Source organism: Pan troglodytes, chromosome 1 (assembly GCF_028858775.2).
Source record: "Pan troglodytes isolate AG18354 chromosome 1, NHGRI_mPanTro3-v2.0_pri, whole genome shotgun sequence".
In the NCBI taxonomy this organism is placed as follows: Eukaryota; Metazoa; Chordata; class Mammalia; order Primates; family Hominidae; genus Pan; species Pan troglodytes.
This window is the reverse complement of record NC_072398.2, coordinates 93,178,751-93,190,967: the sequence shown is the minus strand read 5'-3', so window position 1 is coordinate 93,190,967 and position 12,217 is coordinate 93,178,751. Positions and strand designations below refer to the sequence as shown.

The window sequence follows — 12,217 nt, the reverse complement described above, 5'->3', positions numbered from 1 at the left end:
GCTGTTCCTCTGCAGACCATCTTTCCCCATCCTACATTCTCCAGCTGTGAAGAGGAGCTGCCTGGCAAGGAAGGTGTACGGCAATAGGTGGTGACTGATGAGAACAACAATCAGAGGAAAATAAGGGATGGAAGCACAAGATTCAAAAGGGCAGATATCTCCATGGGAACAGGACCCACCCACAACCCCTGCAGCAAGGCCAGAACCCAGCTCGCTTGCCCAGGGGTCTGGGCAAAGACTGAGTTCCAATAATCACCTGTGTTCACCCGGGGGCTAAGAAAACAAACAAGTCAATGTGGCATTTGTTTTTATTAGAAAACCCCTTAGTAAGCACTTCTCTAACCCAGAATAGACACTGGGTATCCTCCAAGAGTCCCATAGCTTTCATTTCATCTTCCACCCTCTTCTGAGAGGGGGAGGCAGGGGATAGGGGTGGTGTCAGGCAGTCTCCAAAATGCCCCTCCTAGACCCCTGAGAGAATTCACATTGCCAGCAATAAACCAACAGCACCTCAGTGGGGCATCAGAGGGCCCTCTAGGCTCAAGGCTATTGCCAAAGGCATTCCTGTTTATGGCTTCACGATGGAACCAAGGAGGCTCTCGCAGACTCCTAGGCCTGGTCCTTCACTATGGCTGAGAGCAGGGCAGGATCCAGGAGAAAGTGGCCAAGGGCTAAGAGAGAAGAGATTGCATTTAAGATACTCTTTGGAGTCTGGAAAGCACCTGGATTTCTTGGGAGAGGAGCCTGGATTTCTTGGGAGAGGAGGGCTGTGGAAGCCCCAATCAGTTCTTCTTCGTTTTGGGAGTGTCATATTTCCTCTTGCTGGAGTACCACAATAGCAGGGGGATGCCGATGGAGGGAAGGGTCATGACCCCAAAGGCTGCCCAGTCCAGCTGTAAAGGAAAACAAAGACCTTGCTTAGAAGTCTGGATTAGGGCACAGGAGAAGCCAGGGAAAATATGAGTCCAATGAGAAAGGGAGCAGTCTAGCCCAAATTTATTTATTTTTGATACAAAGTCTTAGTTTTTTTTTTTGAGACGGAGTCTCGCCCTGTCACCTAGGCTGGTATGCAGTGGCGCATTCTCAGCTCACTGCAACCTCCGCCTCCAGGGTTCAAATGATTTTCCTGCCTCAGCCTCCCCGGTAGCTGGGATTACAGGCGCATGCCACCACACCTGGCTAATTTTTGTATCTTTAGTAGAGACTGGGTTTCACCATGTTGGTCAGGCTGGTCTTGAACTCCTGACCTTATGATCTGCCCACCTCGGCCTCCCAAAGTGCTGGGATTACAGGCATGAGCCACCGCGCCCGGCCGATACAAGGTCTTGCTCTGTTGCCCAGGCTGGAGTGGAGTGGCACGGTCACGGCTCACCGCAGCCTTGATCTCCTGGGCTTAAGTGATCCTCCCACTTCAGCCTCCTGAGTAGCTAGGATCACAGGGGCGTACCACCACACCTGGCTAATTTTTTTTTTTTATTTTTTGTAGAGGCAAAATATCACTATGTTGCCCAAGCTGGTCTCAAACTCCTGGGCTCAAGTGATTCTCCTGCCTTGACCTCCCAAAGTGCTGGAATTACAGGTGTGAGCCACAACACCCTGCCTAAATTTTCTTAATTTTTATTTTATTTTTTTAGAGATAGAGTCTCACTCTGTTGCTCAGGTTGGAGTGCAGTGGCGCAATCATAGCTCACTGCAGCCTCAAACTCCTGGGTTCAAGCGATCCTCCAGCAGAGATTATAGGTACACACCACCAGGCCTAACTCAGCACAAATTTTAAGCAGAACTTTAGGCAAGAAGGTTCCTCTCTGACCAATCCTGATATAGAATGGCTCTCTAAAGACCAATCTTTCAAGCTGTGAAACCAAAGGACTCACCTGACCCAAACCAGACTGGAAGAGAAGCTTCTGTTCCAGACAATTTTTGAGAATGGAGATGCCCTGGTCTTGCCCGACAGTCAAGCCACCTATGATCTAACCCTTGTTTACACTTCAGGCCCCCTCTTTTCCATTCCTCCACCTCACATTCTGCCCTTCAGCCTTGATAAACTACTTGCCATTCCTGAATCACACCATGCTTTTCTCAATCTCGGCTGCTCTCTCTCCTCAAGTGCCTGCCCTTCCTTACCTCCTCCAGAAAGTCCCCTCATTAGATGTTCCTGCTGCAGGCTCCTCCAGCACCTGGCATATAACCTCTATCATGGCATTTTCCCCATTTACCATTTTTTTTTTTGACAGCGTTTCGCTCTTGTTGTCCAGGCAGCTAGAGTGCAGTGGCTCGATCTTGGCTCACTGCAACCTCCGCATCCCGGGCTCAAGCAATTCCCCTGCCTCAGCCTCCCCATTTACCTATTTTGAGTCCTCTATGAGCTCGTAAGATCTTGTTATTTTCAGAGGCAGGGTTTTGCTGTGTCACCCAGGCTAGAGTGCAGTGGTGTGATCATGGCTCACTGCAGCCTCAAACTCTTGGCCGCAAGTGGTCCTCTCGCCTCTGCCTCCCAAAGCACTGGGATTACAGGCATGAGCCATGGTGCCTCGCCAGCCTGTAAGATCTTTAATGGAAGGGACTGTGTCTTATTCATCACTGTGTCCCCAAAGCAGAGCACAGAATGAGCACATAATCTGGAACATCATACTTATTCACTGAATGAATTCCAGCATTCAGTACTTCAGGCTCATCTTCAAAAAATTATTTCCTAGACTAGACCACAGTAAAGTTCCCACTTACCCTACCCAATGATCTATGACCCTCTGAATCTAATCAGATTTTTTTTTTAAACCTCAAAATAGACCCAGGAGTTTAAGATGGGTATCTACTCAAAGATGGGACTCTACTTAAGTCAGTTTTATGGTTTTGGCAATTGTGATCTCATTGCCAAAAATCTCTGGACGTGGCTAAATCAATCTATTTGATGAGTATCTATATCAGACACCAAAAAACAGACAGGGCAAGAACCAACCAACAAAACAAGTCTGTGGAAGCCAAGAGGGTCCAGAACCAAAAGGGCATTCTCATACCAAGGGACTGATGAGAGAGAACACTAGAAAGCTTACAAAATGAGGGGAGAATCGCCTGTCAAACTCCCGCTGAGCCAGGATTCCTCCCTGTCCAGGTGCACTGGTAGAGCCAATCTGAAAAGAAGAAAAGAACGACATTAAGGCAAGTCCACCTCATGAAGTTCTACCTCATCTACTCTGAGAAAGGGCAGTCCCAACCAACCCCACTCTATGCATTAGAGTCTTAGTTCCCAAAGGCTCAGGAGAACTTCAAGAAGATGAGGGAAAGCTTTTGGCTAGAGAGAGTTGGATGATTCTCTCTTAGTGTGTTATAAAGAGGAGTACCTAGGAGCCAGAAGACCTGAGAAATACCCCATGGAGAACATATATTAAACAAGGTAGGCCAGGCATGCAACTGAAATTAAAGCCAAATTCTTCTGTCTGAGCCTCAGACTCTGCAAAGAGTGAAGTTGCTCACCACCACTGGCCCCTCTACAGCGCAAGGTGTGCGTGGAATGACTTACCCTTGGTAATCATTTACTTAATCCTCCAGCAAAAATCCACTACTTCACAGGGTTAATGTGAGGCTCAAATGAAATAGCAAAAATATATAATGAAGTATAAAGCTCTACCCAAATGTACATTATTAGAGGAGGGGTTGAGTCTGGTCCACATTCCTTTGTCTTGGAGAGGAAGCCAAGAGTTTGGAGCACACTGCAAACAACTTTATTCCAAAGTGGCAGCTAAGCCTTTGATTTTATGTCTATTAACCCATCAACTACCAGGTAGAACCAAAGAGTCCTGAGGTTGGTTCTGAAAGCAGAAATGATACCGGATGTGAAAACACCGCTAGGTTTAGAAGAATATGGTTCCATGTAGTTTATGAAAAACGAAAATGCAGAAGGTGCAATGAATGTTAGTTCTTTTCATTCTATGGTTGACTGTGTTAAGTCCCTTCCCTACTGTGTACTAATTAGCCTACAGCCCTACTGGTATGGAGGATCACACATTTTGGCTTCATAAATTTATACATTTATTTGGCTTTATACATTTATGACTTAAGCTTTTTGAGGACTTGGACAGTATATTAATCCTCTTGGTATTCCCCAGAGTCTGGCACATTTCAGGGGCTTCATAAATGTCTATTGACCTTTACATCAATCAATCAAAAGACTGTTTACTACTGAGTTTCTATCATATATGGGGAAACAGAAATCTAAGAGTTACTGGCCTCAGGGAGTTTATAATTAAATTGGGAGGTGGGGGGGGGGAGAAGGAAGATCTATAAATAAGAAACAAACTACTGAAGACAGTGATTAAATGTTCAAGTGCCATAGACTATAAGTGCTACTGAAGTTTAGATGCAATCAATATATGTTTATGAAAGAATGAATAGTGGCCGGGCACGGTGGCTCACGCCTGTAATCCCAGTACTTTGGGAGGCCGAGGCGGGCGGATCACAGGTCAGGAGTTGGAGACCAGCTTGGCCAATATGGTGAAACCCCATTTCTACTAAAAATATAAAAAAGTAGCCGGGCACGGTGGCACACACCTGTTGTCCTAGTTACTCGGGAGGCTGAGGCAGATAATCGCTTGAACCCGGGAAGTGGAGGTTGCAGTGAGCCAAGATTGTGCTACTGCACTGCAGCCTCGGTGACAGAGTGAGACTCTGTCTCAAAAAAAAAAAAAAGAAAAAAAGAAAAGAATGAATAGCAAACAGCAATATGAACTGAAGGCAGAAAACAAGGAGACATAGCTCAAAGCTGGGTCTTGAGAAGGCTTCAGATATAATGGAGTGGAGGGAAAAGGGTACTTCAAACAGAACAAAGGCACAAAGGAAAGAATAAGGACTGAGTTGGGGGAGAAGGTATGGGAAGTAGCTTGGCCTAATTAGGATGTAGGGTCTGTATGGGCAGAGTGGGAGAGAAGGCTGGAGGCAGAAAATAGCTAGACTACTGGAGGGGGGTGCAGTGAGAGGCAGAAAAGCTCAGCCCTGATGCCGTAAGCAGGAGCAATCTAAGCAAGGGAAGGAGAGAGTAACAGTGGAGACTGGGAAGAATCTGACAGTGGCAGAGAAGACAGATCAGAAAGACAAGGACATCAGTAGGCAGCAAATGACACACTCCAGATGAAAAGGAAGGCAGAAGGAATGAAGAGGAGGGGAAGGCCATGGTACACCTCTCCCATCCATTTCAATCACTCTAGTCCAGAACTTTAATTTGAAACACACTTCCTTAGGACAATACCAAGTGTCTGGTTAATGTTATCTCCCTCAGAATTTAGTAGCTACTGTGTAAATTTTCTGTAAGAGGTTTTTGTTTTTACAATCTATACTTTTTAGATGGATATCCATCACCTTAAACATTTATCTTTTTTTTGAGACAGGGTCTCACTCTGTTGCCCAGGCTGGAATGCAGTGGCAATAAAATGGCTCACTGCAGCCTCAACCTCTGGGGCTCAAGCAATCCTCCCACCTCAGCCTCCTGAGTACCTGGGATCACAGGCGCGTGCACCATGCCTGGCTAATTATTTGAAATGGGGGTCTCACCATGTTGCCCAGGCTGGTCTCCAACTCCTGGGCTCAAGCAATCCACCTGCCTTGGCCTCCCAAAGTACTGGGATTACAGGCGTGAGCCACCACGTCTGGCCGCATTTATCTTTTCTTTATGATGGAAATGTTCAAATGCTTCTCATCTGGCTATTTTGAAATATACATTAGATTACTGTTAACTATAGTCACCCTACTAAACTATCGAACACTAGGTCTTATTCTTTCTAACTATATATATATATTTTTTGAGACGGAGTCTCACTCTGTCGCCCAGGCTGAAGTGCAGTAGTGTGATCTCGGCTCACTGCAACCTCTGCCTCCTGGGTTCAAGTGATTCTCTTGCTCCAGCCTCCCAAGTAGCTGGGATTAGAGGCGCCTGCCACCACGCCCAGCTAATTTTTTTATTTGTAGTAGAGATGGGGCTTCTGCATGTTGGCCAGGCTGGTCTTGAACTCCTGACCTTAGGTGATCTGCCCATCTCGGCCTCCAAAAATGCTAGATTACAGGTGTGAGCCACTGCGCCCAGCCCTAACTGTATTTTGGTATCTATTAATCAACCTCTCTTCATCCCCCTCTTACCCCCACCACAAGAGATTTTAAGGGAAGGCAGATCCAAATTCCATCCAGCTAAGGGTTTGGGCAACTCACCACAACGGGCCCATCCTCCTGGGCCAGGTAAGTAATTGTTGCCGAGGTGAAGTTGAAATAACCAGCCTTGAGAGGGCGCAGGACCACAGTGTGGGAGACATTGCTAGCACTGGCTCAAGAGTTAAGGAACGGAAAGAGATGAAGCTAAAGTTGTAGCAGCCTTTCAACCTGTGGACTAAATGCACCACTTACAAAACATTTGCCAATACGTGCTGATCTCATGCCGGCAATATTCTGCAGGAATGAAAAAATATAGGCTTCTTTGTCGGGCGCGGTGGCTCACGCCTGTAATCCTAGCACTTTGGGAGGCCGAGGCGGGCGGATTGGCTGAGTTCAGGAGTTCGAGAACAGCCTGGGCAACACGGTGAAACCCCGTCTCTAATAAAATACGAAAAAATTAGCTGGGCATGGCAGCGTGCACCTGCAGTCCCAGCTACTCGGGAGGCTGAGGCAGGAGAACTGCTTGAACCCGGGAGGTGGAGGTTGAGTGAGCCGAGATTGTGCCACTGTACTCCAGCCTGGGTAACAGAGCAAGACTCCGCCTCAAAAAAAAAAAAAAAAAAAAAAAAAAAAAAAAAATATATATATATATATATATATAGGCTTCTTTTTAAAATTTACTGATTTTTTTAAATATTAAAAAAAAAGAGAGAGAGATGGGGTCTCACTTTGTTGCCCAGGCTGGTCTCAAAATCTTGGGTTCAAGTGATCCTCCCGCCTTGGCCTCCCAAAGTCCTGGGATTACAGGCATGAGCCACCATATGGGGCCTAGGCATCTTTTTAAAATCTAAAGTGTATGGTATTTTTTTCCAGCTAAATTTTAAGGGGCCCATGTTATACTCAGTGTCATGGTTTTTGAAGTAAACTTCCAAAGCAATATATGTTACGGATAAAAAAATTATAGTCACTTGGCCAGGCATGGGAGCTCATGCCTGTAATCCCAGCACTTTGGGAGGCTGAAGTGGTTGGATCACCTGAGGTCAGAAGTTCGAGACCAGCCTGGCCAACATGGCAAAACCCCGTCTCTACTAAAAATACAAAAATTAGCTAGGCATGGTGGCGAGTGCCTGTAATCCCAGCTACTCTGGAGGCTGAGGCTGGAGAATCGCTTGAACTCGGGAGCCGGAGGTTGCAGTGAGCCGAGATTGTACCATTGCACTCAAGACAAGAGCGACAAGAGCGAAACTCCATCTCAAAAACAAAATTACAGTCATTCAATCAGTGCTTCTTCTTGGATGATTAAAAGAAATTATAGTCACTTAAGCTCACAGAAAATCTTTTTTTTGTTTTTTTTTTGACAGTCTCGCTCTGTCGCCCAGGCTGAAGTGCAGTGGCATGATCTCAGCTCACTGCAAGCTCTGCCTCCTGGGTTCACACCATTCTCCTGCCTCAGCCTCCAGAGTAGCTGGAACTACAGGTGCCCGCCACCACGCCTGGCTAATTTTTTTGTATTTTTAGTAGAGACAGGGTTTCACTGTGTGTTAGCCAGGATGGTCTCGATCTCCTGACCTCGTGATCCACCCGCCTTGGCCTCCCAAAGTGCTGGGATTACAGGCGTAAGCCACCGCGCCTGGCCAAGCTCATAGAAAATCTTTTGTTAACTATAATTGAAGGAAATTATTGAAAATACAAAAAAAAAAAAAGACAAAACAAAAACAAATACAAAGACCACATTTACCCTCACCAATAAACCAAAATGTATACATAATTATTATTGATATGATTTGGATCTGTGTCCCTGCCCAAATCTCATGTGGAATTGTAATCCCCAATGTTGGAGGAAGGGCCTGGTGGGAGGGGATTGGATCATGGGGGCAGATTTCTCCCTTGCCATTCTAATGATATGAGTTCTCACAAGATCTGGTTGTTTAAAAGTGTGTAGCACCTCCCCTCTTACTCTCTTCCTCCTGCTCCAGACATGTAAGACGTGCCTATTTTCCCTTTGCCTTCTACCATTATAAGTTCCCTGAGGCATCCCCAGCCATGCTTGCTGTACAGCCTGCAGAACCGTGAACAAATTAAACCTCTTTTTTTAAAAATTACCCAGTCTCAGCTTATTCTTCATAGCAACTTAAGAACAGATTAATAAAATACAATTAATTATTATTTAAGAGACTAGGTCTCACTTTGTCACCAAGGCTGGAGTACAGCAGCACTATCATAGCTCATTGCAGGCTTGAACTTCCAAGTCCTAGCAATCCTCTCACCTCCATCTCCCAAGTAGCTGGGACTATAGGCATGTGCCACCGCACCTGGCTTAAATATACTTTAATTCACAGTAAGAAAAATACCATCTAATTCAATACTCAGGAGATAACTGGTAGATTAGAATAAGAGACTCACTGAATAAGAGACTTTAAAAGGTCACCCAGATCCTTCATGCTAGCATCCCAGTGAATTTCTTTTTTTTATTTTTGAGACAGAGTCTTGCTGTCGCCCAGGCTAGAGTGCAGTGGCGCGATCTCAGCTCACTGCAACCTGCACCTCCCGGGTTCAAGCGATTCTCCTACCTCAGCCTCCCGAGTAGCTGGGATTACAGGCTCCCACCACTGCGCCTGGCTAATTTTTGTATTTTTAGTAGAGACGGGGTTTCACTATCTTGGCCAGGCTGGTCTCGAACTCCTGACCTCGTGATCCACCCACCTTGGCCTCCCAAAGTGCTGGGATTACAGGCATGAGCCACTGTGCCTGGCCTGAATTTCTTTTAAAAGCACCTTAAATACCTTTGTCCAGCCACAAACATCTTTATTAAGTGTCTATATCCTCCCAGTATAGTATGTTTCAGGGTGTTTTTTTTTTTTTTGACACAGAGTCTCACTCTGTTGCCTAGGCTACAGTGCAGTGGCAGGATCTCGGCTCACTGCAACCTCCGCCTCCCGGGTTCAAGCGATTCTCCTGCCTCAGCCTCCCAAGTAGCTAGACTATAGGTGCGCGTCATCATGCCCAGCTAATTTTTGTATTTTTAATAGAGACAGGGTTTCACCATGTTGGCCAGGATGGTCTTAATCTCTTGACCTCATGATCCACCCACCTCGGCCTCCCAAAAATGCTGGGATTACAGGCATGAGCCACCGTGCCCAGCTTGTTTCAGGGTCTTATAATCTGAACTTCAGTATCCTCCTTCTTCATGTCTACTCTAAATCATGCTCACACAATTTACACCAACCTCTCTTGCTCCATCTTATCCAGAGAGATGACAGGAGGACAGCCACACATATCCAGCCTATTTGAAGTACCCCTGCTGCTTTGCAGGCAAGGCTCTCCCTGCCCCCCGACCCTTCATCACCAAGTGCCAAGAGGATACGGGGCAATCCGGTCCCATTTGACATTGAGCATTCCAGACACAATGCCAAAGTCTTCTGGAGGGAAGGAATCATCAGATAGTTCCACGTCTAATGCAGCACTAGAAAATGGATGAAACAAAAAGGGTTAGTAAGTAATGGATATACAATTAAAGCAGGCCGGGCGCCGTGGCTCACGCCTGTAATCCCAGCACTTTTGGGAGGCCGAGGTGGGCAGATCACCTGAGGTCAGGAGTTCGAGACCAGCCTGGCCAACATGGTGAAACCCTGTCTCTACTAAAAATACAAAAATTAGCTGGGCGCGGTGGTGAGCGCCTGTAACCCCAGCTACTCGGGAGGCTGAGGCAGGAGAACTGCTTGAACCCTGGGAGGCGGAGGTTGCAGTGAGCCAAGATCGCACCACTGTACTCCAGCCTGGGACAGAGCGAGACTCCGTCTCAAACAAACAAAAAAATTAAAGCAATAGTCCGGGCGCAGTGGTTCACACCTATAATCCTAGCACTTTGGGAGGCCGAGGCTGGCTGATCTCTTGAGGTCAGGAGTTCAAGACCAGCCTGGCCAACATGGTGAAACTCCGTCTCTAAAATACAAAAAATCCTGTCTCTAAAAATACAAAAATTAGCCAGGCGTGGTGGTATGCGCCTGTAATCCCAGCTACTCGGGAGGCTGAGGCAGGAGGATCACTTGCAGCTGGGAAGCAGAGGTTGCAGTGAGCAGAGACTGCACCACTGCACTCCCGCCTGGGTGACAGAGTGATACTCCATCTAAAAAAATAATAATAAAAAAATTAAATTAAAGCAATAAACAATCAAACCTGCCTGCTTCTCCAAAAAAATCAGAATTGCAAAAGATATGAGTAATATAGCAACTTGGTTCTGTTGCACTGAAGAATCCAGGTCAAGGACTGGATTCTATTGCTCAGAAGCACCAAAATAATCAAGTATCCAGGAGGCAATAGGTCCCAGTTCATCCTTGCCTCAATTTTTCTTCATGTACATGCCTATGTGTGTGGAGGGAGGGAGAAGAGGAACACAGTGAATACAGAGGAGAAAGTTATAAGGGAATAAAATGAAAGAAAGGCAACAAGAATGCTCTAGGCTAATGAAAGAAGGAAAATTACACTTTTTTTTTTTTGAGATGGAGACTCGGTCTTGTGGCTCAGGCTGGAGTGCAGTGGCGCAATCTCCGGCTCACTGCAACTTCCGCCTCCCGGGTTCAAGCGATTCTTTTGCCTCAGCCTTCCGAGTAGCTGGGACTACAGGCGTCCGCCACCACGCCTGGCTAATTTTTGTATTTTTAGTAGTGACAGGGTTTTGCCATGTTGGCCAGGCTGGTCTCGATCTCCTGACCTCCAGCAATCCGCCCGCCTCAGCCTCCCAAAGTGCTGAGATTACAGGCGTGAGCTACCATGCCAGGCTGGAATACGACACTTTAAACCCCTGAGGTAACAAGGGATTGTGTATTTTCTGTGTCTTTATCTTTCCCTCCTTGTTTTTCCACAATTCTTGCCACTTCCCTACTCTAAAATTCTTCCAACCCGAAACGTGAAAGATGGTTTCTTGTAGCTTAGGTAAGAATGTCCTCCTTTCCAAAAGTAGATCCCGAAGTGTATTCATTCACTCAATATATCTGATGCTGGAAGTGTCCCAAAGAGAAACCACTACCCACCAATATGCTCCCTATTCCCATCTGAAAACTAAGAATCCAGAAATAGGCTTAATCTGTAACTCCAGGGCCTCGAGTTACCTTGAGCCAACATTGTAGATGTTGTACTGCAAGGTCAGGTCTCGTCCCTCCACGGCGTATCTGTTCAGCAGTGATTTGGAAGCCAAAAGCCTGGCTCCTTCCTCTGCTTGAGTGACAGCAAATAGAGCCAACACCACAAATGACAGCAGCCTCATCTTTAGAGAAAAAAGCAAAGTGAGTTATCAAACCAAGTACGTCAAATTCACCAAAATCCTCTTGACAGCGCTCCCGTAGAAAGCTCCTTCGATGCTACCAGAGCAGCAGCCCTTCCACAGAGTAGTCCATAAGCCACCAGAGCAGACCCGTTCTCCAGACTCTCCTACCATCTTCACCCTGCAGCCCTCGAAAAACCGGTACAAGCACCAATATATCTACTGCCCTCTTCCTGTCAGAAGCCCCGGGATGCCCACCGGCTGGTGGAGTCTTCTGAGGGGACACCATGTGGCCAGAGCAGGGCTTTCCTTGGGGTGCCTGATTTCGGCCGATCTCGGACCTGCAGGAGCCTGTAGCTTTCCCTCACACAGGAGTGCCCACAGCCTTCCCGCTGCTCCCCTCCTCCTTGGCCACAGCTCTATTGGGATCCCACCGCGGACTCGCGGGGTCCTCCTCACATCCCTGTACCCCACTCTCCAGTCCAGCCCCTGAGGTCCCATTCGTCCTCGCCTGTCACATCCCTTTCTTGGTCCCACGGGCGGGGGGCGGGGGTCAATCACCTCTGCCCCCCGCCTCCCGCCTCTTGCAAGGTTACACGTCCTCCAGCCACCGCGTCCTCTGCCCTTCCCGCCCTCCCCTAGCTAACCCCCAGCCACGGGGTGATGCGCGGACACGAGGCTCTCGCCTCTCCCGTTCGGACGCCCTAAGCCTCCGGACTCACCGTTGGCATCCCAAACGCCTTTCCGGAGCCACAAAGACAGGAAGAGAGCGTCAGCATCCGAAAGACCGGAAATAAGCTCTGGCCGGAAACCGTGGTGTTCCGC

General features: G+C 47.3%; 1 protein-coding gene across 1 annotated transcript; it reads right to left on the bottom strand.

Annotated features, from left to right (window-relative positions):
- Positions 1 to 290: 290 nt before the first annotated feature.
- SSR2 (signal sequence receptor subunit 2) lies at positions 291 to 12,212 on the bottom strand. Its single transcript, XM_001162990.6, has 6 exons — positions 12,115 to 12,212; positions 11,241 to 11,395; positions 9,497 to 9,595; positions 6,193 to 6,301; positions 3,051 to 3,128; positions 291 to 893 (listed from the first exon to the last, which is right to left on the bottom strand). The coding sequence occupies exons 1-6, from the start codon at positions 12,169 to 12,171 to the stop codon at positions 783 to 785; spliced, it is 609 nt and encodes a 202-aa protein (XP_001162990.1). The 5' UTR covers positions 12,172 to 12,212; the 3' UTR covers positions 291 to 782.
- Positions 12,213 to 12,217: the final 5 nt, after the last annotated feature.